Below are 23,671 nucleotides of genomic sequence, written 5' to 3' on the forward strand. Positions count from 1 at the left end.
CAGGCAAGTGTAGGAGATGAAGACATGGCGACGAGCGGGAGAGCGGCAGTGAAGCAGCATCAGGGCGGCTCGGGAGCCTGGGGTGCAGGCCTGAGTGCCGGCGGGCGGGCGGGCGGCATTGCCGGGCATTAGATTACAGGAGCAGGAGGCCCCGGGAGGGGCGCCACGTGCTCCCTTCCCGGCGCGTGGACCTGGAGGGCTCTTTGGACGGTCGGGGAGATCCGGCGGGCTGAATCCAGGGGAGGCATCAGAACTGGGGGGTGTGGGTCTGGAGGCTCCCAGCATGTATTTATATTTAGAACAAACAGCTGTTTTGTCTGCCTTGCTTCTGTTAACATATTAGCGCATCGAACCACCCTCTTGTTGGGCAGGCACTCCCGTGGCGCCCGTTTCGCAGAACAGGCCGAGGCACGGAGGAGAGGTTAAGACATCTGAACCCTCTCAGGCACTTCTGGGGGAAGAGAGGGGCGTGCAGCGGCCTGCCCCAGAAAAGGGGAGCGAGGAAGTTCAGAAGGCAGGACATCACACCGAAAGGGCCGCTTTTACCCGGAAAGCAAGCAGCCACAGCCCTGGAAGGACTGGGTGCGAGGGCCCGGGGAGGCCTACAGAGCCGTAGCCCCGCTGCTCCTCGCTCCCCACGGACTCTTCCGTCAGGAAGGGGGGAGGGCTCATCAGTAAGCTCTCCAGAACTCCTGGGCCCCTCCAGAGTTCAGAGGTCCCTGGAGAAGGCAGCCCTTTCCTTAGCTCTCCGGGCCCACCGCCACGGCGGCTGAAGCCAAGGGGCGGCCGGCAGGCCCCAGGGCAGCGAGGCGGTGTCCAGTGTGAGTGGTGGGATCTGGGGGGTGCGGCGGGCACGGAGAGGCTGGCTACAAGAACTTTCCACTTCTTCCCTTAACGAGACGTAGAGCGGGAAAGCCACCCCGCAGCCCTCGGCCGCAGGCGGGCTGTGCTGTTGAGGGTCTCGCTGGAGCCGAGTTCCCGTCCCGCGAGCCCAGCCCGCACTCCACCCCGGCGTCCTCCGAGCCAGGCAGGCCTGGCCTGCAGGGAAGTTGCGGGCGCACATGGGTCAGGAGTGTTCCCTAACCGGGGTGCCCGGGCGCACCTCGGCACACCTCCCCAGCGCCGGGTGGCCTGCGCTTCCGGCGGTGTCCGCAGTCGGAAAGACCGTGCGGCTCCCAGGTGAGGCAGCACTGGTGACGTAGAGGGGCGGGCGCCGGCGCCAGCAGCGGAGCCGGCGGGGCAGGCTCTGGGAGGCGACGCCTCCGCCCTTTATGATGCGTGTTTACATGGCGGAGGGATCCGCCAGCTGACACCGCCGAGCCGGACCTTCTTTTTTTAAAGAGCCCGGCCGCGGGCGCGGATTGGCCGCACGGCCTCGGGGGCGGGGCCCGGCCGCATTGTCTGGCGTGGGCCGCGGGATGCCCCGGAGGCCGGACCGGCCACCCCAGCCAGCTGATCCCGGGGTAGGGCTCCCGGACAGCTGGACGCGAGGCCTGGACTGGGTCGGGTTCGGGCTCCTGGCAGGAGGCAGGGCTGGAGCCCGGGCGGCCTGGGGGGAACCAGCCCCTCTCTGAGTGCCACGTCTCCAACAGCCCCTCCTTACTCCCGACACCCCGCCCCACGGTCCCCCAAGCGCCCCATCCGCGCAGCCCGGATCCTTTGGACACACGCCTAGGGGTCTTCGTCCACATCCGGCCCGCTCGGCCCCAGCCTGCCCAACCCACCCCCAGCCTGCGCCCCCAGGTCCGCCCGCCTAAGAGGGGCGCTCCTTGAGTGACTTCCGGTCGTTGAGGTTTTTCAGACTTGGGGGTGCGACTTCCTCCCCAGCCCCAGACCCTGCGCACCGCTCGAGACGGAGCCCCGGGGTGGACGCGGACAGGCTCGGCTCACAGCCCACGCGACCCGCTGAACCGCGGTCGGGGATGGATGGGGGCGGGCCCGACTTCCAACCGCCCGGGCGGGGGAGGAGTTGCTCGCACAGCACGTAGCGCACGTGTAGGGCCCTCCTCCCCCCCCCCCCCCCCCCCGCACAAGTCTCCCTGCGGCCTCCTGCTGCTTTCCGGGGCTCCCATCCGCCCGGACCTCCGGTCTGCGTCTTCCTGGTGCTGCGGCCCTCTGACACCACGTCTTGACCCAGCCCGGTGGAGGCTGCTGGTTCTCTCCTTTTCCCTAGTTTGCCCAGTACTCAGGCCTCCCATCAGCCTCAGTCCATCCCAGGTCAATGCCAGCATCTCGCTCCCCTCCACCGCCGCCTCCATGCTCCCCCACACACACTCGCTCTGGTGCCCCGCGATGTCTGGTGTCAGATGTCCGCCGTGAAAACCCCCAGACCTTGCCATCTCACAAGGAGCTGCAGCCTTTCTGGCCTCCCTACTTTGTCTGTGGTGTCCTGCTTTGACTTCTGGATACTTGTGTTGCTGCACTTCACACTCGGGGCTTGTCTTTCCCTGCCCCCTTCCCTGCACACGCCTTCAGGACCAGATTTAAGCTGCTGGAGGGAAGGAGTAGTGGGCTCTAGCTCTCTGGCGCCAGCCACAGAGTAGAAGCCCCACAAATATTTGTTGAGGGGGAGAGGAGTGGCCTTGAATGTCTGTGGCTCCCACTGGCTGAGAATGGAGTCTGGGGCTGAACAGGAGAAGAATCTGGCTCCACAGGGAAGCAGAAGAGATCACTCAGCAGATCAGCACGTGGGAAGTGGGGCACCAGTAGTGGGAGGAACCGTCCTCCCCCATTGCCCGGCCCTGCTGATGACCCTGGGACCAGCCACCCCTTCTCCTCTGCAGGACTGGTCTCCTGTGTGGGGCTTCTGTGCACTGGGCTCTGCCCCACCCCAGCCACTGGGGCTGCCCTGCAGATGGGCTCACACCGTGACAAAGGCTCTCGTTTCTGGGCTTCTGTTCCTGGGAAGCTGGGTCTGGGTCCAGAGAAGACACCTTGTAATTGAGTTCATTTCCTCTTCCCCCCTCCTCCTCTTCTCTAGTCCTGGGACCTCTTCTCTGCTGACTCAACCCAAGGGGATCCAGGATTCAGGGCCTCAGTGGGCCTGGGTGTGGGCCACCTCCCCAGAGAGCTTCCAACAGACACCAGGTGGGAGGTTCCCACGGTGCTCCAGCCCTGCCCAGGGGGTAGGGAGGGGCAGATTACCCCCGCCCAGGCCTCGGGTGTTGCCTCCTATTCAGGTTGGGCCACTTTGCAGGTCCCAACCTTGAGCAGCCAAGAGGCGGAGTGAAACTCGAGTTCCCTGATCATCCTGCAGCCACCACCAGCCCCTCCCATGAGGCCTCTGGACTGAGGGACCACGCTCAGCCTGCTCCCCGGCCTGGACAGTTGGAAAGGCTGGAATTCTCTGTATGGGGGATCACAGTCTTCCCTACACAAACGATATCATAACTTCACGCAGCTCTAGGAACGCACCAAGCTCACTCGAAGTCCACAGTGTTCACCCGAACTACGTTGCACCCCGTCCGATGCATGAAAACCTAAATACTGATTCCCTCTCTTCTCTCCCCTGGCAGGGAGCAGCCGAAAATGCTGTGCAATCAGGAATAAGACAGGGCTGGTGAAGGAGGTGGGTTTCTCATCCTTTTTCAGATGGAGACACTGAGGTTTAGAAAAGTTATCTAGCCAAAGTGACGCAGATAATCACGGAGCTGAAACTGGAATGGTGATCCTAGAGATACTGGTCATGTGACCGCAAACACCCAGCCGACTTCCGCAAAACTGAGCAGACAGGACACAGAAACCCAGTCCCAAACGCCACTCCCAGCTGCCCCTTAACCTGTCCACATGTGTCCACTCTCCTCAGTGGCTTCACACTTGTTTGACTGACTGCCAGTACCAGCAGCTTTACAACACAACACTTGCCCTTAGACAGTGATGCCGGCTGACACCCATGAAGTTGGGTGTGTAACTGAAAGGTTTTCTTAGGCTCCGGTGAGGAATAAATGCTAATCAGCCACAAAGTTAGGCAGTATAGAGCTTTATTGGGGTTTGCGCACCCAGGTGAGGTTCCCCGGTGAGCAGGGTGGGGCCGAGGAAGTCCCGTCCAAGCAGGGAATATGGCGTGGGGGGGGGGGTGTATTTTGGTTGGCTCTCTTCGTGGGAGCTGGGGATTGGTCCCCTTTGAACAAAGCGGCAATATATCATTGGTGGTTCTCCTCGAGCTCAGGCTGCTATGCGGATATCCGCTTTGGCTAAGCCGGCCAATCAGGCTCCCTGGTTTGACGTCAGCCGTCTTTTCCGGGGTGTGGTTCAGCCACCATGGTTGTAGTTCAGCCGCCATTTTGTCCTACCCCGCCCATCCTGACCTTGACCGTGACCTATTAATACTTTGTGACCTTCAATGGGAAAAAAGTTGCTCTGAGGGGGCAGCTTTCAAGAAGACCCAGTTGGGGCAGCCAGTTTTCTTTACTCCATGCCCTTCTACTCTGGGTCTTGGCCACGCCCCCGTGTCCTGAAAGTTCTCCAGAACACGGTCTACTCCTGCACAAAGACCCGTCAGAATCTCTTACCTCTTCAGTTTGTTTTCCACTGTTCATCACTCGCTTGTCTGCACTGTTCGGTTCACCTTCCTCCTACCCTGCCCACAGCCCTCCCACCCCAGGGGTCACTCTGTGCCCCATCGTTGGAGCTCCTTATTTCCTGGAGGTGCCACGGAGGACCAGGATCCAGCACAGCCTCCCAGGGCCGGACTCAGAGCAGGGGTCAAAGACCCAGATGCCCAAAGGGCACAGGCTTCAGGGAGCGACATCAGCCAGAGAGCCCGTCCAGCCCCCGGGGCTATCACCAAGCTGGCCAGGGTGGCTGGGAGCTGCCATGTTTCAAGGGAAGCCAAGGTTGAGGTTTTCGTGCAAGCTCCCTTAATTTTAAAGATATTAGTTATTTTTAGAGGGGAAGGAAGGGAGAGAAACAGCAATGTGTGGGTACCTCTCTCACGCCCCCAACTGGGGAGCTGACCTACAACCCAGGCCTGTGCCCTGACCGGGAATCAAAACGGTGACCCAGAGTGGCGCTCAGTCCACTGAGCCACACCAGCCAAGGCTCTCCTAACTTTTAAACGTTTGATCTTAAGTTGAACTTTTTAAAAAACTTGTGTGGGCCAACCAAACACGCTTGTGGCCGAACTGTTCTGTGCAGAGATGCCTCCCTGGAGAGGCTGGTGGGGTGACGAGCTTGCTGACCTCCTGAAGGGTCATAGTTAGCAAAGGGGCGGTAGCAGAGACCCTGGAAAAGTGCTGGACTGGGGGGGCAAGCTCCTGCCCCACCCCCTCCCTGGGGTTCAAAGGACAGTTGGGACTTCCAGCAACATCTGGAGCCCACACCCAGGACAGCACAGAGTCTTGGGAGGGGGCGGGGCTCAGGGCTTTCCCCCCTCCCTCCTCTGGTTCTTGTTTGCTCTAAAGTCCTCAGACGAGTGGGAATCCGATGCTAAGGCTCAGAAAGGCACTGAACGTCTGTGTAAGACTCCAAAAGTAAACACCGGTGTGGGGGCTCAGGAACAAAGGGAAGTGGACCCCTCAACATGAGGGAGAACTGGGGTTCAAAGAGGCCACGTGGCTAGTCAGTTCAGCAGAATCCGGTTCCGGCCCAGCCCGGCTGAGTCCAGAGTCTGAGCTCCTAACCACGAGCCCATACCCCCTCTCTGAGGGCCGACAGGCCCCCCTCACTGCTCCTGTACCTCGAGGAAGAGGTGGTGCCCGCGTGAGTGCTGGCATGAGCTCACAGCACTGGCTGCGCACCCCCTCTGGGCCAGTGCCCCCCACACCAAGCTCCAGGTGCAGCACTGAACCCAGAGCCCTGCCCTCGGGGGCTCACATTCCGGTCCAGAGGGTCGGAACAGACAATCAGCACTACATGCGAGATAGAAATAGACGCTGAGGGAAACAGAATGGCTGCCAGGCCACTGGGAGAGTCTGCGAGAGGTGAGCTGGGGTAGAAGAAGGAACCGCAGAGCTCGGGTTCGAGGCTGGGAAGAAGGCGGCGATGGGAAAATCTACGGGAGGAGACTCTAAGAGAGTCTTCGTCACGTGCAAAGACCTGAGCCCAGAAACAGCTTGGTCCATCCGAGGGGCGGCCCCTCGCCAAAAAGCCAGTGTGGGGGGTAAAGTCAGAGGTAGACAGGGCTACTCCAGAAAGGATCTCCTCAGACATGGTCAGGAATTTGCATTTTTCCTGCTTGCAAAAAGGAAAGCCATCGGAAACTTGTAGGTAGTAGGGACACCATCTGACGTACAATCTTAAAGGGCCTCCGACTGCCCTGTGGAGATGGGGCTGCAGGCCAACAAGGGGGAGGGGAGGGGCCCATTAGAATGGGGGGGGGGTGCACTAGTCCAGGCAGGAGGTGGCAGCAACGCGAACCACGCTGTCACCGTGAGACGGTGAGAGAGGGTCCCCTTGTGGATGCATCTGGAGGAGAAGGCAACAGGACCAAGTAGCCTGGAGTGTGGAGGGGACAGAGGAGTCAAGGGTGACAGGCTCCTTCGCTGGGGAACCGGGCCAGTGGCAGCACTCTTTCCTGAGGTGGGGGAGAGTGGGGAGGAGGAGACCTCGGGGCGGGACGGTGTCCTTCCACTTTCTCTCTGTTAAGGTTGAGTCCCTCTGGCCCATCTGAGCGCAGATGCTGATCAGTCCAGTCGAGGAGCCCAGATCTCAGGCCCAGGCCAGGGCTGGAGATCGGTCAGCTGGGAATGAGCAGTCTGTACACTGGGTGTGTGCCGACACAAATCCAAACACTGTCTGTCCGGTAGGAGCAGAAGCCCTTGAGGCCTCAGGCCTGGGCGAGGCCTCTCCAGGTGGGTGTGGAGGAGGGAGCCAACTCGCCTGGGGCGAGGGTGAGCTGGGGAGGGACGGCCTGTGTGGCAGGTGGTGGGTGTCGGGCGGGAAAGGGCCCCAAGGAGGTGGAAGTCAGCTGTGTGAAAGGTGCAGAGAGGCCGGTGAGAGGAGGAGGGGGAATGTGGCGTGAACAGGGACTCAGTAATTAAGACGACGCTTCAGGGAGTTCTGTTGTTGGGCAGGGTCACTGAGGAACGGGGCGAGACTGGAGAGAACCTGGATCGGGGGGGGGGGGGGGGGGGGGGGGGATGGGTGCTGCAGAGGAGAAGAGGACCCCTGCCTGGGGCGGGGCGAGAATCAGAAGGGGGGAGTGGGAGTTGGGCTCCCCCTCCGTGGGGCCCAGCGGGCTCCCATCTCTTTTCCCTGAAGACACTGGGGCTGCTCCTCCGGACGGACGCATCACAGTGAGTGACTGAGTGCCTCCCCGGGCAGGGCCTGCCCAGGCCCACCTCTGATGACGGGCAGGCGGGAGGGGAGCTCAGGAGAGTCACAGCACATCACAGAGGCAGCTCGGCTCAAGGGCGGGGACCTGGGAGGCCCCTGAGGGACGGGGGAAGGAGGTGGAGGAGCCCAGGGGACAGAGACGCCGACCGCTGCCGGAGGGCCTTTCCGCTCAGCGTCTGTGTCTGCGTGTCTCTGCTCCAGAGCAGAGAAGCCGGTTTGTTGCACGTGCAGGGTCTGTGTCCGAACCACCTCTGACTGAAAGTCCTGGCGTAAGGAAACCAGGTAAGAAAAGGTTAATCCGTTAGACCCTGCTACCCACATAAGGATTATTTGCATAACTCCTACCGAAGAGCCAAATGGTTAAGGAAGAGGATCCTGTTACCCTCCACCAAAATACTCCACTGGCAGTCATCTGTGAAAATGGGGAGATCGGATCTGGCTGGTGGGGCTCAGTGGACTGAGCACCGGCCTGTGAACCAAAGGGTCGCCAGTTCGATTCCCAGGCAGGGCACATGCCTGGGTTGTGGGGCAGGTCCCCAGTGGGGGGCACGTGAGAGGCAACCACACACTGAAGTTTCTCTCTTTCTCCCTCCCTTCCCCTCTCTCTAAAAAAAAATAAATAAAATCTAAAAATAAGAAAGAAAGAAAGGAAGGAAGAAAGACAATGGGGAGATAAGAGAATGTTACAGCCCCAGGAACATAGAAATTCCTGACTGGCACTTCCTCTGTGTCCTGAATGTGGGGTAAGAATCGCGAGCTGGTGACGAGCATATTAAAGACTTTCCTCTGATCATTCAGAAACAGAAGGACACAGAGCAAGAAAGCCACCCCCACCCCCCACCATCCCGCTGGCCCTCGAGGCTTAGCCAGCCTGCAGTCCCACAGCCCAGCCCTCGGGAGAGGACTTTTTTACTCCGGGTTCATGGAATCACGTTCTAATCAAGGTCTGTGACTAACATTAAAAATTGGAATAAGTGAATGATACCATTTATTAAAAAGCCAAGAAAGCCACCCAATTCCTTAGCACTTAGCACCCCTTCAAGTTCATCTAGTTTAACGGTTCCACTTGGTTTGCAAAAGCAGGCTGGGTGGCGACCATCTGTTCTCCAAGATAAGCAGCCTCGTCCCCGAGCCCCGGCCGACCCCCACTTGGAGGAGGAGGCGCTGTGGGAAAGTGGGAGCTCCCTGCGGGGCCCCGGAGAGAATCGGCAGAGGACAGAGGCCCCTCCTCCCGGAGGTGAGAAGAGCTCTGTGCCACCCTGGCAGGCCCCCCGGCCCTCCCCCCCCCCCCCCCCCCCCCGCCCATGAGAATAGAGCAGACTTGGGGAAATGAGGGAACAGTGACACAGGAGGAGCAGGATGGGGGCTCGGGTTGGGGGGCGGCTTCCAGGGGACACCGGGAAGTGCAGATGTGCCCGGGGCGGGGGCGGCCCCCAGCCGCAGGCTGCTTTCTGCCGCAGGAGCCGTGTCCAGCCGGCACCATGTGGTGCTCCGTCAGGCACTGCCTCCTGACCTTGGTGGCCCTTGAGCTCCTGTGGCTCTTCATCACCTTGAAGATCTCCAGCGAAATCGACGATGATCCCATGATGTCCATCAAAGGCCAAGTAGCAGCCGTTGCTCTCCATGTGGGGACTGAAGCCATTGAGTGGGCAGGGTGGGGGCAGGCAGACCCCCAGCAGTGCCTGCCCCATTCGCCTGGGAGCAGGGAGCCCCAGAGGGGGTGGGGGTGGGCCTGGACCCACCGGTCCATGAAGAAGTTGCATCCCTCCCCCAGATGTGTTACGGTGAGAAAGACAGCAAACACTGCTTGAGCTCTGGGTCCTTCGGCCAGTGGCCAGACATCCTGAGAATGTGCTGGGCTCACCGGGGAGAGTGATCCACTCCCCCTCTTTCCCTGGAGAAGTTTCTGGAAGCTCCTAGGGCTAAACCTTGTCCTTGTCGAGAAAGGAAAGGCATGTTTTGCTTTGTCAATGCCCCAGGACGGTGACGGCAGAAGGAAGGACCCAAAACCACAAGAAGACTGGCAGAATCTCACCTTCCAATATATGAAAAAAGTCCAGCAGAGAAGAAAGAGTAAGTTCCACGGAGGGCAATGGGGTCCCCAGAGGAGGCGCAGACGTCCCCAGAAGTAAGGTAGCGAGGAAGGAAGGAAGGAAGGAAGGAAGGAAGGAAGGAAGGAAGGGAGGGAGGGAGGGAGGGAGGGAGGGAGGGAGGGAGGGAGGGAGGGAGGGAGGGAGGAAGGAAGGAAGGAAAGAAGGAAGGAAGGAAGGAAGGAAGGAAGGGAGGAAGGAAGGGGAGAAGGAAAGGCGGGGCCGTGCAGGAATGGCTGAATGAGGCCGACAGTCCCCTCCCCACCAGGATGCTAAGTCGCTTGCTAGAGGGAAGCAGAGCCACTGGACTTGAGGTCTCGGGGCCTCGAATGGGCCTGTGTCTCAGGGTCCACCGCCCCCCGTTTCCCGGGCTGGGAACTAAGCTCAGGGCTGAAGGGACCTACTGGAGGCCACACGCTCAGTGGCAGGAACGGGCCCAGGAGAACGCTGGGCTCCAGACCTGGAGGAGAAGAGCCCTTCCTGAGACATCGTCTCCGGGGGGCGCTCTGGGGAGAGGGCTGCGCCAGCACAGCTGCCAGCCGACGCTGGCTGAGCCCTGGAGCCGCCTGCCAGGCGGGTCTGGCTCCAAGCAGACTCGGGGAGGCCCACGGGGACTCGGCTCCTCAGAGCTTAGCCCTTCGCAACTTAAGTGCGCACACGGGGCACCTGGTGGCGCTGTTCAAGTGCAGGTTCTGTTCGGGCCAGTTTGGGGCAGGGGCCCTGACTCTGTATTCCTGGTGGACGTCCAGACCGCATTGCTGGACTAAGGCCTCCACTTTGATGAGCGAGGACCTGAACATCCCCTGCACCAGAAGACAGAATCATCCCTGGCTGGTGGGGCTCCGTGGACTGAGTGCTGGACTGCAAACCAAGGGGTCGCTGGTTCAGTCCCCAGTCAGGGCACCTGCCTGGGATGCAGGCCGGGTCCCCAGTGGGGGGGTGTGAGAGGCAACCACACATGGATGTTTCTCTGCCTCCCTTTCTCCCTCCCTTCCCGTCTCTAAAAATAAATATAAAATACATCTGAAGGCAGAGTCAGTGGAAAAAACAGACGGACAGGAGAGGAAGAGAGAAGGCCCCAGAGAGCACCCCCACCCTAACCCCCAGCACCTTCCCACCACCCACCCGCCCTCACCACGGTCCCCATCCTGCTTCCCCCAGGATGGCTGACGGTGGGCCTCTCCTCGGTGCCAGGCCCGGAGGGTCGGACTGGCCTCCTGCACACACTGGTGTCCCTGTTCCGAGCCTCCTCCAAGGCGGAGCAGAGACGTCTCACGGTGCTGGTTCACCTGGCCGGCTCCGACCCCGCCTGGCTCAGAAAGACCGCCGCCCAGGTTTCAACCCTCTTCAGCCCGCAGATCTTGGCAGGGCAGCTGGTGCTGATCCACGCTCCGCCGGACGCCTACCCCGAGGGGGACCCTGGGGACGAGGCCCCCCGGGGGGACGCCTGCTCCAAGCAGAATGTGGGCCACGCCTTCCTTGTGAGCTTCGCTGCAGGGCTCTCTGACTACTTCCTGCTGCTGGAGGATGACGCCTTCTGCACCCCCAACTTCATCACCCACATCCGCGGGAGGGTGGGCAACACGAGCAGGGCCCCGTGGGTGCTGCTGGAGTTCTCGAACCTGGGCCTGCTGGGCAAGCTCCTGCACGGCAGGGACCTCCCGCTGCTGGCCCACTTCCTCCTCCTCTTCCACAAGGAGAAGCCCCTGGCCCAGCTGCTCCCGCACTTCCGCACCCTCCTGGCCCAGAGACACGCCGTCCTCAGCAGGCCCTTCCTCTTCTACCGCCGGGGCTCCCACTTCGGTGCCCGTGACAGCCATGAAGCTGGAGCCCCGCGGAACAGGGTGCCCCTCGGCCCCCACAACCCGCCTGGAGCGGTGTTCACGGACATGAAGGTTTTGGGGGTTCATTTCCCTTGGCAGGCCTACACTCTGGACGAGTCCTTCTTCTGGACCCACAACGTCAGCGCAGAGAGCCACCTGACCGTCATCCTGAACCACCCGGCCAGCCTGCGGCGGGTGCAGGTGCTGACAGGCACCGTGGTGGACGGAAAGCACGCCCTGCAGAGGGGGCGGGTGGAGCTGGGCTACGAGCCGGAGGGGACACCGCAGTACTGCACCAGCTTCGCCGTGCTGGGCCCCCTCCTGGAGGGGCAGCTGGATCAGGAGATAGTCCCGCGGAGCGCGGGGCGGGACGTGAGCTGCGTCAGGCTGGTGGCGAGCGCCCACCAGGCTGGCGGGCTCCTCGTCAGGCACATTTACCTCTGGGAGGAGCCGGACGAGGGTAGGACAGCAGCTCCCAGTTGGAGATAGGTTGGCGAGCGTCTGAAAAATTAAAGCCTGGGAGACCCTCTGTCCCAGCCTGTCTGTCTGGGCGACTGGACGCCAGGGAGAAGGCTCGGCCCCGTGTTCGGTGCCGTGGAGACGGCAGGAGACCTGCCCCTCCTCTTCTGCACCCAGACACGTGGCACAAGCGGCCCCTTTCCCTGCAGCTGTGCAGCTTAGCCCGGGCTGGGGGACGGTCTCAGTCACGAAGGCGGGTGCTGTGGGTGTGGGTGCACATTCCAGAGTTCACACACAGTCGGGGGGCGTGAGGGGTCACGGGGCAGCAAGGGTGAACGGGCAGACCATGGGGGGTCCCTAGAGTGGACACCGCAAGAGGCCAAGAAAGGGACTCCCGTTAGGAGTCGCACTCTGAGGTCCAGGAGAGTAGCGATGGCCTTAAACGAACCCCTTAACTGGACTGTCCACTTCCTGCCTTTCCCGGCCAGCCTGGACGCGAGCGGTCAGTCTGCAGCTGAACCTTCGCTTTCTCATCCCACTTCCCTCCTGGCCTGCCGCCGCCTCCCACGTCCTCCGAGCCCTTCCCGGCCTGTGAGGGCGGATGCTCAGCAGCCATCTTTCCACCTCATTCTTTTTATTTCACTTTTAAAAAATATTTGAGCATGGGCTGCGAACCAAAGCATTGCAAGTTCGATTCCCAGTCAGAGCACATGCCTGGGTTGCAGGCCACGGCCCCCAGCAACCGCACATGGATGTTTCTCTCTCTCTCTCCTTCTCCCTCCCTTCCCTCTCTGAAAATAAATAAATAAAATCTTTAAAAAATATTTAAACTCAAAATCTTGAACCAGCGCCTTCAAAGGAGTGGCCTGTGAAGTGTTTGCATGGCATCACTTTGAACGGCTTCTTGAAAATGCTTTTACCAAATCTTGCTCGTTCTCCAGTTAAAGTGCTCCCACCCCCGTGATCTCCTATTTTCAAACCGGCCCTGTCCCGGCCTCTCCCAGAGGCTCACGCCCATACCTGCCCACAGGGGTCCGACCCTGGGAGGGCGCTGGCCACCAGGAGTGCTCCTGAAGGGAAGAGGAGAGAGTCCCCAGGGGGGTGGGCGGGCCGGCCCAGCTGTCCCTCGGGCCTGTCTGCTGCACAGTGAGCTCGGAGGCACTGCCGACACTTGGAGCGCGCGTTTGCTGAATGAGGGCGTGACCCCTAGCTTTTCGTTCACAAAGCTCATAGGAACCCATGTCCGCTTTGGTCTTCGGACAGACACTGGGGGGCACCCTCCGTTTTACAGACAGAGAAGTGGGTGTGAAGGCCGGAGACGGTTTGCCTAGAGTCTGCGGTGGCCCCATGGCATCCCCGCCCCTGGCCCCCCCCCGCCCCGTCTTCCCTGTGCAGCCTGGAGGTGGCTGCAGAGCAGGCTTCTGAGGAACCTCAGGAGAGTCACTGCCAAGCTGCCGCAGAGCCCGGCCCACGGCACCCCAGACACCTGGGGCCCCAGCTGCGCACCGGCCAGTGCCAGCCTGCCCTTCCCTGGTCCAGGTTCTGCAGGGGAGGGGCTGCAGGACGCTCACGCGGTGCTCCAGGAGGCGGTGGGGGGGGTTCTCCCCAAGCTGACTGGCTGCCTGGACTCAGGAGGGGCCCCAGGCAGCCACCTCCCTAACTGAGGTTCTGAGTGAGGCCTGCTCCCAGGGGCCCGGGTGCAAGGGAATGCCACCTCACGGGGTGGCCCCTGACGGGTGGCCTGCTCTCCACCATGAGCCCTGCGGCTGCCTCGGCTCTGCACTGACCATGTCGCCTGTCACTAAGTCAGCAAAGCCCCCGAGTTTCCTGAGCGTCGGGGTCTCAGTGCCCACCCCCGCCCTGGCCATGGCCACCCCATCCTGCCCGGCAGGAGGTGCCCTGTGGCTGCCCTGTCCCGGTCCAGGGCCGTGTCCACCACTGTCCAAAACGGCTGTCACCCCTGGGGAAGCTCCACGGGCGAGTCCTCCCCTTCACAGTCCACAGTCAGACTTTGTGTAAAGCCCCTGATGCCGTGTTTACTCACGTCTGTCCAGCTCAGACTGCACGACACGGGCACGGGGCCCGTCCCTGAGGGACTGACTGTCTGGACGGACACCCCGACTCGTTCGGGGGCCACATGACAGCCGGACGTCAGGCCAAGGTGGAGCCCAGGGCCAGGACCCTGGAGCGTGGAGTTCCCAGAACACAGAACTTTTCCTCTCCTGCTGAGAGTGTGTTCAGTGCCTGGGGGGTCTGGGCCCCAAGATAAGAGCCTCGAATCTACATGAATGTTTTTTAGAATCCTTCAGTGAAACCATCTGGGCCTGGGGATTTTTGCGGAGGAGTTTTTAAACTATGAATGCAATTTTAAAAATAATTCCAGGGTTATTAAAATTATCCTCTCAAACCGGATGAGTTATGTATTAATCTTTGTGTTTGTTGAGTTCTTCTCTCTCTGCCAATTTCTCCCTTGTTGTTCTGTGATCAGTTGTTGGGGGGGTGGGGGCCGGTTAAGTCTCCCACTGTGCTTGTGGATTGTCTGTTTCTTTCGGTTCTACCAGATTTTGCTTCCTGCACTTTGCAGTTTGTCTGTTTGGAGGGCCAAGAGAACACAGTTTGGGTCGTGTTCTCTTGGTGGATTGATCCCTTATCGAAGCGTAACGTCCCTTTCTGCCTCCGGCCATGGTCTTGCTCTGCAGTCGACGTTATCTAAAATGAATGTAGTCATTCCTGCTTTCCTTTCCTTAATGTTGCCTGGTAATTCTTTTCCCTCTTTTTGCATTTAACTACCTATGTGGTTATATTGAACTGGCCCCACAATTCAGTTGGCCAGAAAGTCTGTTCGCTTGGCTGAGACAATTGTTCAGCCAAGAAACTTGTTCAGCCAGAAAATTTGTTCCATCCACCAAAAAGTTTGTTCGGTGGCCAGGAAGTTTGTTGTCGGCCAAGAAGTCTGTTCAGTGGCTTGAAGTTTCAGTCAATTGGCCCATGATTTCGTTCATCCGACAAGAAAGTTCAGTCAAAAAAGTCCATTTGCCTTTTCCATAAGCTGGCTCTAGTAGTGCTTAGTTGTCTTTTATTTCATGTGAAACCGCTTTGTTATAGTGTGACAACTGTCATATCAGCATGAAGTCTCAAAAAACTTATCAAAAGTAGTAAATTTTTGTGTAGCCATTTTCATATTGAAGATGGAATAAGCAACATTTTCGACATATTAGTCTTTGTTATTTCAAGAAAGGTAAACGTGTAAAAATAAAGATCGGTGCTGTGTGTGGAGAAGGTGCTGTGACTGATCGGGCGTGTCAAGAGTGGTTTGTGAAGTTCTGTCCTGGAGATTTTTCGCTGGACAATGCTCCTCGGTTGGGTGGACCAGTTGAGGTTGATAGTGAGGAACTCAGGGGAAATGAACACATATACTGAACTGAACAAAAGTGAAAATACAACCCATCAGACTCTGGGGCGCAGCTAACTCAGTGCTGAGAGGCGAATTCACAGCACTGAATGTTCCCACTGGAAAAGAAGGCGGACATGGCTCACTGATCTGCCCACTGGTTGCAAGACTTGAGAGAAAGAAGAGCAAAGTAATTGCCACCCAAACAGAAGCTGGAAATAGTAGAAGTAAGAGCTGAAATCAGGGAACATGAAAACAAAGTAAAGAAAACCAATTTAACAAAGAGCTGATTATTTATTTATTTATTTTTAAGAATTTATTTATTTTTAGAGAGAGGGGAAGGGAGGAAGAGTGGCAGAGAAACATCAAGGTGTGGTTGCCTCAGACCCGCCTCCCCCCCCCCCCCCACTGTGGACCTGGTCTGCAACCCAGGCATGTGCCCTGAGTGGGAATCACATTGGCAACCATTTGGTTCACAGGCTGGCACCCAATCCACTGAGCCACACCAGCCACAGCAAGAGCTAATTTTTTAAATGACCGACAGGGCGGACCAGCCTCTAGCCAGCCCGACGAAGAGAGAGAGGCTGTGAATGACCCGTCTCAGGCCTGGAACCGAGGACGCCCCTGCAGACCCTGCCAGCGTCAGAGGCGGCGGGAAAGCCGGGGACCATGTGCCACAAACACGCTGGACAGCCGGACAGAACGGACCAAGGGCTCCAGCAACGCCAGCTGTGGTGAAGTCGCCACTTCTCACTGCCCGTCACAAAAATCTGTTTCAAACACGGAGCATTTTCGTTACGTTTCAGTGGAGAATTGCATGCGGAAATACAGCCAAGGAGGTTTTTTTTGCTTAAGTGGAGCCCAAACAGGGAAGGAGGGCGTGTTGGTGTCTGACGGAGCCGGGCTCTGAGGAATGAAGGTGGACAGCACGGGGAGAGGGTCTCGTCTTCTCCGTGGGTCTCACCAGGGGAGCAGCGGTGCGGTCCCGGGAGACACCCCACCCTCAGAGCCTGGCAGTGGGGCTTGTGGAGCACACGGAAGAAGAGCCTGTGTGTGCCCAGGCAGGCAGCCCCTAGCTGCCTCAGGTCCTCTGACGGACAGACACCCAGGCACCTGGGAACAGGTGTGGCCGCACCCTGGGCTACTTCCTTCCTCCCCGGCCGCTTTTCAGAGTAGGAGGCATGTATACACCCTCTTGCCTAAGAGGCCCATGAGGATCCTCTTACTTCCGATGTTCCTAGCCCCAGACTCAAGGCTCCTGATCTCCAGAATCCTGGCCCTGGGGCTGGGCAGCTGTAAGGCCTCGTCAGGCAGAGCCCCAAAAGGGTACCAGTCTCTACTGCCCTCTGCTGGCCGACGAGAGGGAGGACAGGCAAAGTGCTGCTCCCTGACTTTGACCTTGACTCTGGGTTATTCCTGCAGGTACAGCTTTGGGGGCTTTCAGTAGAGGCTCACACCCCAGGAGTGGGTGGGGGTCAGGGCAGCATGGGGTCCCTCACGGATGTCAGTGCACTGAGCCGGGGGCCTGAGCCCTTGAGTATTGGGGTCGACCCCCGCAGCCCCCGACATCCGATGGCTGGAGGCAGGAGGCAGAGGCTGGGGAGGGAGAAGGCCCACAGCCCCATGCGGGGCGTGGGTGCACTCCTGGGGCGTCAGGGGGACGGGGACGGGAGACGAGCAGAACGGGGCTCAGGCTGCCTCTGCGTCGTTACCTTCTTCTCCCCAAGGCCGCGTGGGGACCTCGTGTCCCCTGCTCAGCACCTTTATTTCTCCAAGTCAGGCTGAAAAGACGGAACAGCAGCGCTTTTGGCTGCTGGCAACAACGTTTGGCAGTTCTCAGAAAGGCACAAACGACCAGAAAGTATGTAAAATGTCATTGGAAATAACAAATGCAAATCGAAGCAAGGAGACACCCTTTTTTCCCTCTATTAAAGTGGCAAATGTTCTTTAATGACGACAGACGCCCAGGGCAGGGGAGGCTCAGAGGGGTGAGTGCTCTGACGTGGAAGGGGGGTCGGTGCGGCCGTTCCTGAGGGGTGTGGACGCACGCACCCCCTGCACCCCAACTTCCAGTGACGGGCCCCGAGGACAGGCCGAGGGCTGTGCGCACCAGTCTCCCTGCCAGGCTGCACGCCACAGCCACTGCGTGTAGAAGCCGGGAGAGCAGCAGTGGACTGTTCACGTGCGCACAGAAACACAGCAGGACACGGACACCACGGACAGGAGTCACATGCTGCAAGAGGGGACACGCAGTGCGAGAGGGGACAGCAGGAGCCCGTATTTGCTTCACAAAACCACACACATAGTAGAGGATTAGGAATTTATACCACATTACCATTGGCACCCTCTGGACGGTGCAAACATGAGGGATCAAGAGTGTTTACACCCAGTTTGGTGTTCACCTGCAGCGAGTGTGCAAGGAGGAGAGAGGACAGAGCCTCGTTTCAGGAGAGACATCTGTTCGGGTTTGCACCTTCTCACCCGGGTGGACGATTCCCACGGCTGTTCTGCAGATGCTGCATCGTGGCCACGGGGCCGCTGGTCTGGAACAGGCCTCCCCTTTCTGCAGGAGCCCCCCCAGGGTTCTGACAGGGCAGGGAGGGCACAGGCTGGTCGCAAAGCCGAGCCCCAGGCCCGCGTGTCGGTGGGGAGCAGCTGTGGGGGCGGGGCCTTGGTGAGGCAGGTCGCTGGTGTGTCCTGGCTGCAGGTGCAGGTCCCCTGGATCTGAGGGGGTGACGGGGGGACTCCGGAACCCGCTCACGCAGACCCCTCCAGGTGACTCACTTCAGAAGAGAAAGGACAGAGCGGCGGAGAGTCCCAGCGAAAGTCACTGCTCACCCCGAGAGAGTGGCCCCACAGCTGAAGGAATGTCTGTCTGTGTTTCGGGCCAGTGGAGAGATCCCACAGGAGCCGACACTCCGGGGGGAGCAGGCCCAGGGGGTCCCATCAAGGGCATCTCTGCCGAGAGCAAAGGAAGCACCGACTCATGCAGAGAAGGCAAGCCCACAAACTCCCGCGAGTCCCGAAAAGGCCGTCCCGCCTGCAAGTGCCCCTCCTTCTCTGCGGCACCCGGAGGCCTGGGAAACAGCCCCGTCAGCCCCGAGCAGAGGCCCTCACACCTGGTGCAGGAGGTGTGTCCAAAGTGGTCCTGACTCATGGTTTAAGTACAAAAGCTCGAGAATGCTAACCTCTGAAAAAGAATAAATCATGGTAAAGGAAGCCACGCAACAGTCACTCTGACACCTGTGCGCCGTCTTGAACGAGAGTTTCAAGAGCATCTTTGTCATGTGTTGTTTTGTCTAGAAGGCTGGTGACTGCTTGCTCTCCCGGAGCAGGAACCCAGGGAGCCCAGCAGGGTGCCGGGAGGACAGGACAGCTGAGGCATGCCCTGGTCCAGAACCGCGGGAAGGGGCGCTCGGGAGACGCTGTGACGCAAAGTGAGCAGCCGAGGAGGCGGGCAGTTAGCCCCTGTAGCCTCTGCACGTCCGCCTGGACGTGCGGCACTATATTTGGGGCAGAGAAGTCCACCAGCCAACACTGGCTCTGGGGACAGGCAGCTCTTACACTCGGAGGAGCCGAGTCCCCCCCCCCCCGCTACTCGTGCGACACGCGCTCCAAGGCCACATAGAAACTGTTCTTGTCATCTAGGCAATGCCAGCCGATGGGCCCGATTTCACAGTCCGCACAGACCAGGAACTTGATGTTGCCCACGTCCTTGGTGAAGCCCACGTTCTCGAAGGTGAACATGTCGTCCACCAGCCAGTGCTCCTGCAGGAGGTCGCCGTCGGGACTGCCGCCGTCGGCCAGGGCGGGCTTCTTTCTCATGGACGGCAGGAACAGCTGCAGGGAGAGAACACGCGAACGTCACGCTGAACGCCAGCACCCCCCCGGGTGCTGTGCGCAGTCCGTGCAGAGATCAGACACGCAGGCCTGACCGGGCTGTGGCCCGTGCCCTGACTCTTGGGAGACGTGGAGAGGGACCGTGACCAGCTGTGCTGCTGACGGGGCTTCACTGCCACCCCAACCTTGGGCTCCGAGGCCCCACTGGCCTTCAGGCCTCCTCCAGACACGGGCACTCTGCTCTGCTCTCAGGTCCCGGGGAGGCAGCTCCTGCGCCACATTTAGCTCAAAAGTGACTGCCCTAACCACATGATCTGAGCTGACTTCCTATGCTGGCCATGGTATTGTTACAATTTATTTGCTTTTTAAAAATCATGGATTTTAGGGACATACACACACGGATTTGTCGTCCATTTGTTGATCCTTATGCGTGCCCTGACCAGGGACTGAGCCCACAATCTTGGTGTAAGGGGACGACACTCTAACCTACCTGGCCACGGCTCCTTTCATTTTTGAAACCGCTTTCACTGAGGCATGACTGACGCGTGGCGTGCTGCGTGTATTTAAAGTACATGTGATACACTCAGGCACATCGCCATGATCAAGATAACGAGCACATTCATCACCCCCAAAGTTTCCCTGTGCCACATCCTCTTTATTTTTTGCTTGTCAACCTCTGAAACTGTTTCATTAGTTTACTGGCTCAGCAATTCCCCACGGCTCTCCCCCATGAGAACTCGAGCCCCTTCTGGCCCAACACCACGTCCCAGGTGCCTGGGACGGGACACCAGGGTGCGGAACGCAGGTGTTTGTGGAAGCGACACACGCAGGGTGTCTGGCTTTGCTCTATTCCGTCAGTGCTGTGAATATGCTGGAATTATCTTATAAAAAACATTAGAAAGGAAAACTGAGTTCTAAAATCTGGAACGCTGCCCCAGACCACTGCAACATACACCACCTGCAGCCCACAGCCTTCTGCCCTTCCCCGCCCCACCCCCCAGTGGGTCACTTCCCCCAGCCCCAGGCTCTTCACAAGTCAGCAAGGCCTCTGGGTGCTAGTCTGCCACTGGCCATCACAATACAAGCAGAATGCTTTTAAATATTTAAAAAACACCCACCCTGGCTGGCATGGCCCAGTGGACTGAGTGCCAGCCTATGAACCGAAGGGTCGCCAGTTCGGTTCCCAGGCATGGCACATGCCTGGGTTGTGGGCAAGGTCACAGTGGGGGACATGGGAGAGGCAACCACACACTATGTTTCTCTCCCCCACTAAAAATAAAGAAATAAATCTTAAAAAAAATTAAAAACACACTAGTCCAGAAAAGTTAAAGGCTTCGGCAGGAATGTGCGAGCCCCTCCCCAGGTGGGACAGTGTGCACTGAAGGACCTGGAGTTGCCCAGTGAAGTGGGGGCTGTGCTTCAGTGGGGGAGGGGGGGCAGGCGTGGCAACCCTGGCTGGGGGCGAGGGGGGGGGGGGAACGGGCACCCAGCCGGGAAGTTCCTGCCCTCCTCCTCCAGGCACTTGGCCTATGAGAGCAGGTGTCTGTGCTGCTGCGTAAGCAGGGCAACGCCTGAGGACATCGCCAAGCACCCGGTCCGGTCCGTGGTTACTCCGCCCTTCTCCTCACTGTTTGCCTCACTTGCCGTGCAGTGAGTCCCTGAGGCTTTGTTCGTTCCCAGCGACCAAGGGAGCAGGCAGAGAGCGTGAGGGGCAACAATTCAGGTGCCAGGAAACGGGCTGTGACTTTCTGTGGACCCCGGTCCCTACAAATATTTCCGGCCCAGCCCCTCTGCTGCCGGCTGAAGTCACACCCTGGCCGCCCCTCTGGGGAGAAAATCAGGGAGGGCCTGAGTTTCGCCCTCAGAAGGTGCCCAGCACAGGGGCAGCAGATCCCTCCCCACTGACCCTTACCTTGTGGGTCCCTCTGGTCCTCCAAGTCCCGCCTCCCAGGATGGGCAAAACAAGCAGGTTTGCAGCTGTGCGGGCGTGAAACGCCGAGTGCGCGCCCGAGCTATTGCGTGTTACCTACCGCAGCATTTATTTACGCTACAGCGGCAACCCGGCTCTGCAGCCGCCGGCTCCGCATTCAAATCCTGCAAGCCACGCCCCCAGGACCACAGGTGGACACGCGCGCACCTGTGATCCGAGCAGCAGCGTCTGGCCGCAATGGGGAGGGTCCTGCACAGACTGCGGGATGGAAGCAAGAGTCCTGTCTAACATGAGGCAGGCACCTCCCTGGCCAGGTGGGCTGACCGCTTTGAGGACCCCCCGGGGCCCCTAACGCAGGACGGTCTCTTCAGAGACGGGGAGACACGACTCGGCCAGAGTCGGCTGAGGCCCCGTCTGCTTTTTCAAGCGCATTTCCTTGTAGAAAACTTGGCAAGTCTGCTACAACACAGATGAGAGTAAAAACCGTTACAGCAGAGTAAACCCGTTAGCGTACTTACGCTAGTAAGTACTTAGGCGAGTCCTTACGGTGCTTTCACAACATGCCCGCAAGCTCTGGGACAGTCCCCCCACCCAGAGGTGCAGCCCAGGCCTGTCCCCTCGAGCCTGGGCAGCCCCCGCGACGCCCCGTGCGAACACCCCAGGGCCTGCCCAGGCTCAGGATCTGGATCCTCTGCTGCAGGCAGGCTCGGGAGAGGGCCTGCCCGGGGCGGCCTGGCGGGGAAAGCAGCAGGAACGCCCGGAGTGCCGGAAGGGCGCCGCCCGCCCACCCCGAACTGTGCGTCCCTGTCCTCCGGGCGGAGCCTGTGGAGAGCGAAGCCGGCTGAAACCGGGTGAACGCCACACTTCCCTGCGGCAAGTTTACGAAAACCTCGTTGTCTCCACTTTCTCCCTCCCGGTGACGGCACCAGCAGAGGAATTAAGGCCCGGGACTTGGAGCCGAGAGAAGCTGGCCCCCAGGCCCCGAGGCTCCAGCCCCGCGCCAGGCCGCCCTACCTGCCGGCGGGAGAAGAGCGCCGTCCCCGGCTGCAGCACCCGCGAGCCGCAGCGCTGGCACAGCACCGCCTTCCGGTTCCGGCCCTCCGCCGACACCAGCTCGCTCGGCGGCGCCGCGGGCTCCATTGCCGCCGCCACCGTCTGGGACTCGGACCGCGCAGGCGCAGCTCGGCCTTGTCCGACTGCGCCGGCGCGGGTCTCGGAAGGGGCGGAGCGGGCAGCCACCGCCTTTCGCGCAGGCGTCCGCTGCCCCGAGCCCGACAGTACTGCGCTCGGGCACGCACGCGCGCACGGCGCCCCGGGAGTGTCCGGCATCAGCCGGCTTTGTGACGGGGTCATCGTCCGGCGCTGACAAGCCCTCTCCGCGCTCACCGGGCCGGCGGGCCTGCCTGACTGCTGAGTCGCTCAAGCAGGGCGTGAGTCCCTCGCTTCCCGAAACCCGAGTTCAGGGCCGGGACGCGAGGGGACGCTCCCGGGGCGACGGCACGGCAGGCACGCGGGTCGGGCCCGGGCTCCTGCAGGGGACTGTCCCAGCCGGCGAGGCGACCGCTCGCCGGCGGCGCAGCACGGCGCGGGCGCGCTGTGGGGACCGAGCTCCCGGGTCGTGGGGACCGCCCTGTGGGCTGTCGCTCGTCCCCGCAGGGCGCCGTGAGGAAGGCCTCGGTCGGAGGTGACTCGCTGGGGCGCACGGGCCGGACTCGGCTGTCGCCGCAGGCCACGGCCCCTCCGCTGGCCCCCGTCTCCGTGTCCGTCAGTGGCCCGGCGGCCAGTGGGCGCCCGTCACACGCCAGCCCTCGGCCCCGAAGGTGACACAGCGGAACAGGCTGTGGGACAGACAACCGGGCACAAAGCAGTGGGAGGGCAGAACGGGGACGCGCTGGTGCGAGCGGAAGACGACCTCCGGGAGGCAGAGAAGGGGGGCGGGGCGGGGGCGGGGCCTGCCGGACGCCCGCGGCCCAGGCAGGAACCTGGAATTCCACACCGGAAACCACCGCCCGCTCCCGGAAGTGTGCTGTGTCCCGCCCTGCAGGGTCCGGCGCGCAGTGGGAAGGTGACGCCACAGGGGGGGCTGGGCGCCCGCAGGCGGCGGCTGTGGGAGGCCTCACGCCGAGTAGGTAGGAGGACAGGGCCTGGAGCAGCTGAGACCACTCGGCGGGGAACGTCCGGACACGAGCGAAGTGAGGGCTCTCCGAGGCTGCACACCACGTGACTGGCTGCCCGTTCGCGGAGGGGAAGAGCAGGGCAGCGCCTAGCCCGGGGCGGCTCGGTGTGTGCAGCGCCGCGTCTTCTGCAGAGTCCGGCCGTCGTGTCAGGACGACTCCGGAATCCGGGCTGAAACTCCCCAGGGGCCACCTTCGCTGCCCTCCCCCGGGCTGCTGCTCAGACGGCGGCTTCATAGCTGCCGTGCCCCCAGCAGGCAGAGCCCTGCTCACAGAGGCCCGCAGGCTTCTCCCGGGAACAGAAATTCCTCTCCGGCTCTCCTTCCCCTGCTCTGGGAACATCTGGGTTTTCCGCAGTTTTGCAGGCCTTCTGCACAGCTGTTTCATGGGCCATAAACCGAAGCAAGTAGAAGGGTTTGGTTTGGGTGACTAAACCCCCAAAGTTCAAGGGGGTGTTAAGTGAGCCTCTCCTTGATCCCCTTTAGGTTTTCCCAGTGAGAGAGGAGTCAGAGAATGTGGCAGATCCAGGTAAACGTTTCACTGGTGAGTCTCCAGTGGTAAAGAGGTGCTACCTTACCCGTGTCTAACAGAGAAGCAATGGGGCTACGTGGCACCCACAGCTGCCCCCAATGCCTGGTCCCCCAGCTGTCTGCGGGCAGTGCTGGTTCATCGAAAACTCTCTTAAGGCA

At 60.5% G+C, this 23,671-nt stretch overlaps 2 protein-coding genes across 2 annotated transcripts; one reads left to right on the plus strand and one right to left on the minus strand.

Annotated features, from left to right (window-relative positions):
• The first annotated feature begins 8,721 nt into the window (after positions 1 to 8,721).
• LOC114512270 (alpha-1,3-mannosyl-glycoprotein 4-beta-N-acetylglucosaminyltransferase-like protein MGAT4E) lies at positions 8,722 to 11,711 on the plus strand. Its single transcript, XM_036016168.1, has 2 exons — positions 8,722 to 9,348; positions 10,527 to 11,711. Exons 1-2 carry the CDS (start codon positions 9,246 to 9,248, stop codon positions 11,675 to 11,677), a joined length of 1,254 nt encoding a protein of 417 aa, XP_035872061.1. The 5' UTR covers positions 8,722 to 9,245; the 3' UTR covers positions 11,678 to 11,711.
• A 5,182-nt stretch (positions 11,712 to 16,893) lies between these two features.
• Positions 16,894 to 22,335, minus strand: RABIF (RAB interacting factor). The gene is made up of 2 exons (XM_028531311.2): positions 21,823 to 22,335; positions 16,894 to 18,878 (listed from the first exon to the last, which is right to left on the minus strand). Exons 1-2 carry the CDS (start codon positions 22,159 to 22,161, stop codon positions 18,633 to 18,635), a joined length of 585 nt encoding a protein of 194 aa, XP_028387112.2. The 5' UTR covers positions 22,162 to 22,335; the 3' UTR covers positions 16,894 to 18,632.
• Between the last annotated feature and the right edge of the window lie 1,336 nt (positions 22,336 to 23,671).

This window comes from Phyllostomus discolor, chromosome 15, assembly GCF_004126475.2.
Source record: "Phyllostomus discolor isolate MPI-MPIP mPhyDis1 chromosome 15, mPhyDis1.pri.v3, whole genome shotgun sequence".
Classification (NCBI taxonomy): domain Eukaryota; kingdom Metazoa; phylum Chordata; class Mammalia; order Chiroptera; family Phyllostomidae; genus Phyllostomus; species Phyllostomus discolor.

Excerpts from the sequence above, each read along its gene's own strand:
- RABIF (XM_028531311.2), bottom strand. The coding sequence starts at position 22,161 with ATGACCCCGTCACAAAGCCGGCTGATGCCGGACACTCCCGGGGCGCCG. Across the intron at positions 18,879-21,822 it reads CGCTCTTCTCCCGCCGGCAG|CTGTTCCTGCCGTCCATGAG; the intron begins GTAGGGCGGCCT and ends CTCTCCCTGCAG.
- LOC114512270 (XM_036016168.1), top strand. The coding sequence starts at position 9,246 with ATGCCCCAGGACGGTGACGGCAGAAGGAAGGACCCAAAACCACAAGAA. Across the intron at positions 9,349-10,526 it reads AGTCCAGCAGAGAAGAAAGA|GATGGCTGACGGTGGGCCTC; the intron begins GTAAGTTCCACG and ends TGCTTCCCCCAG.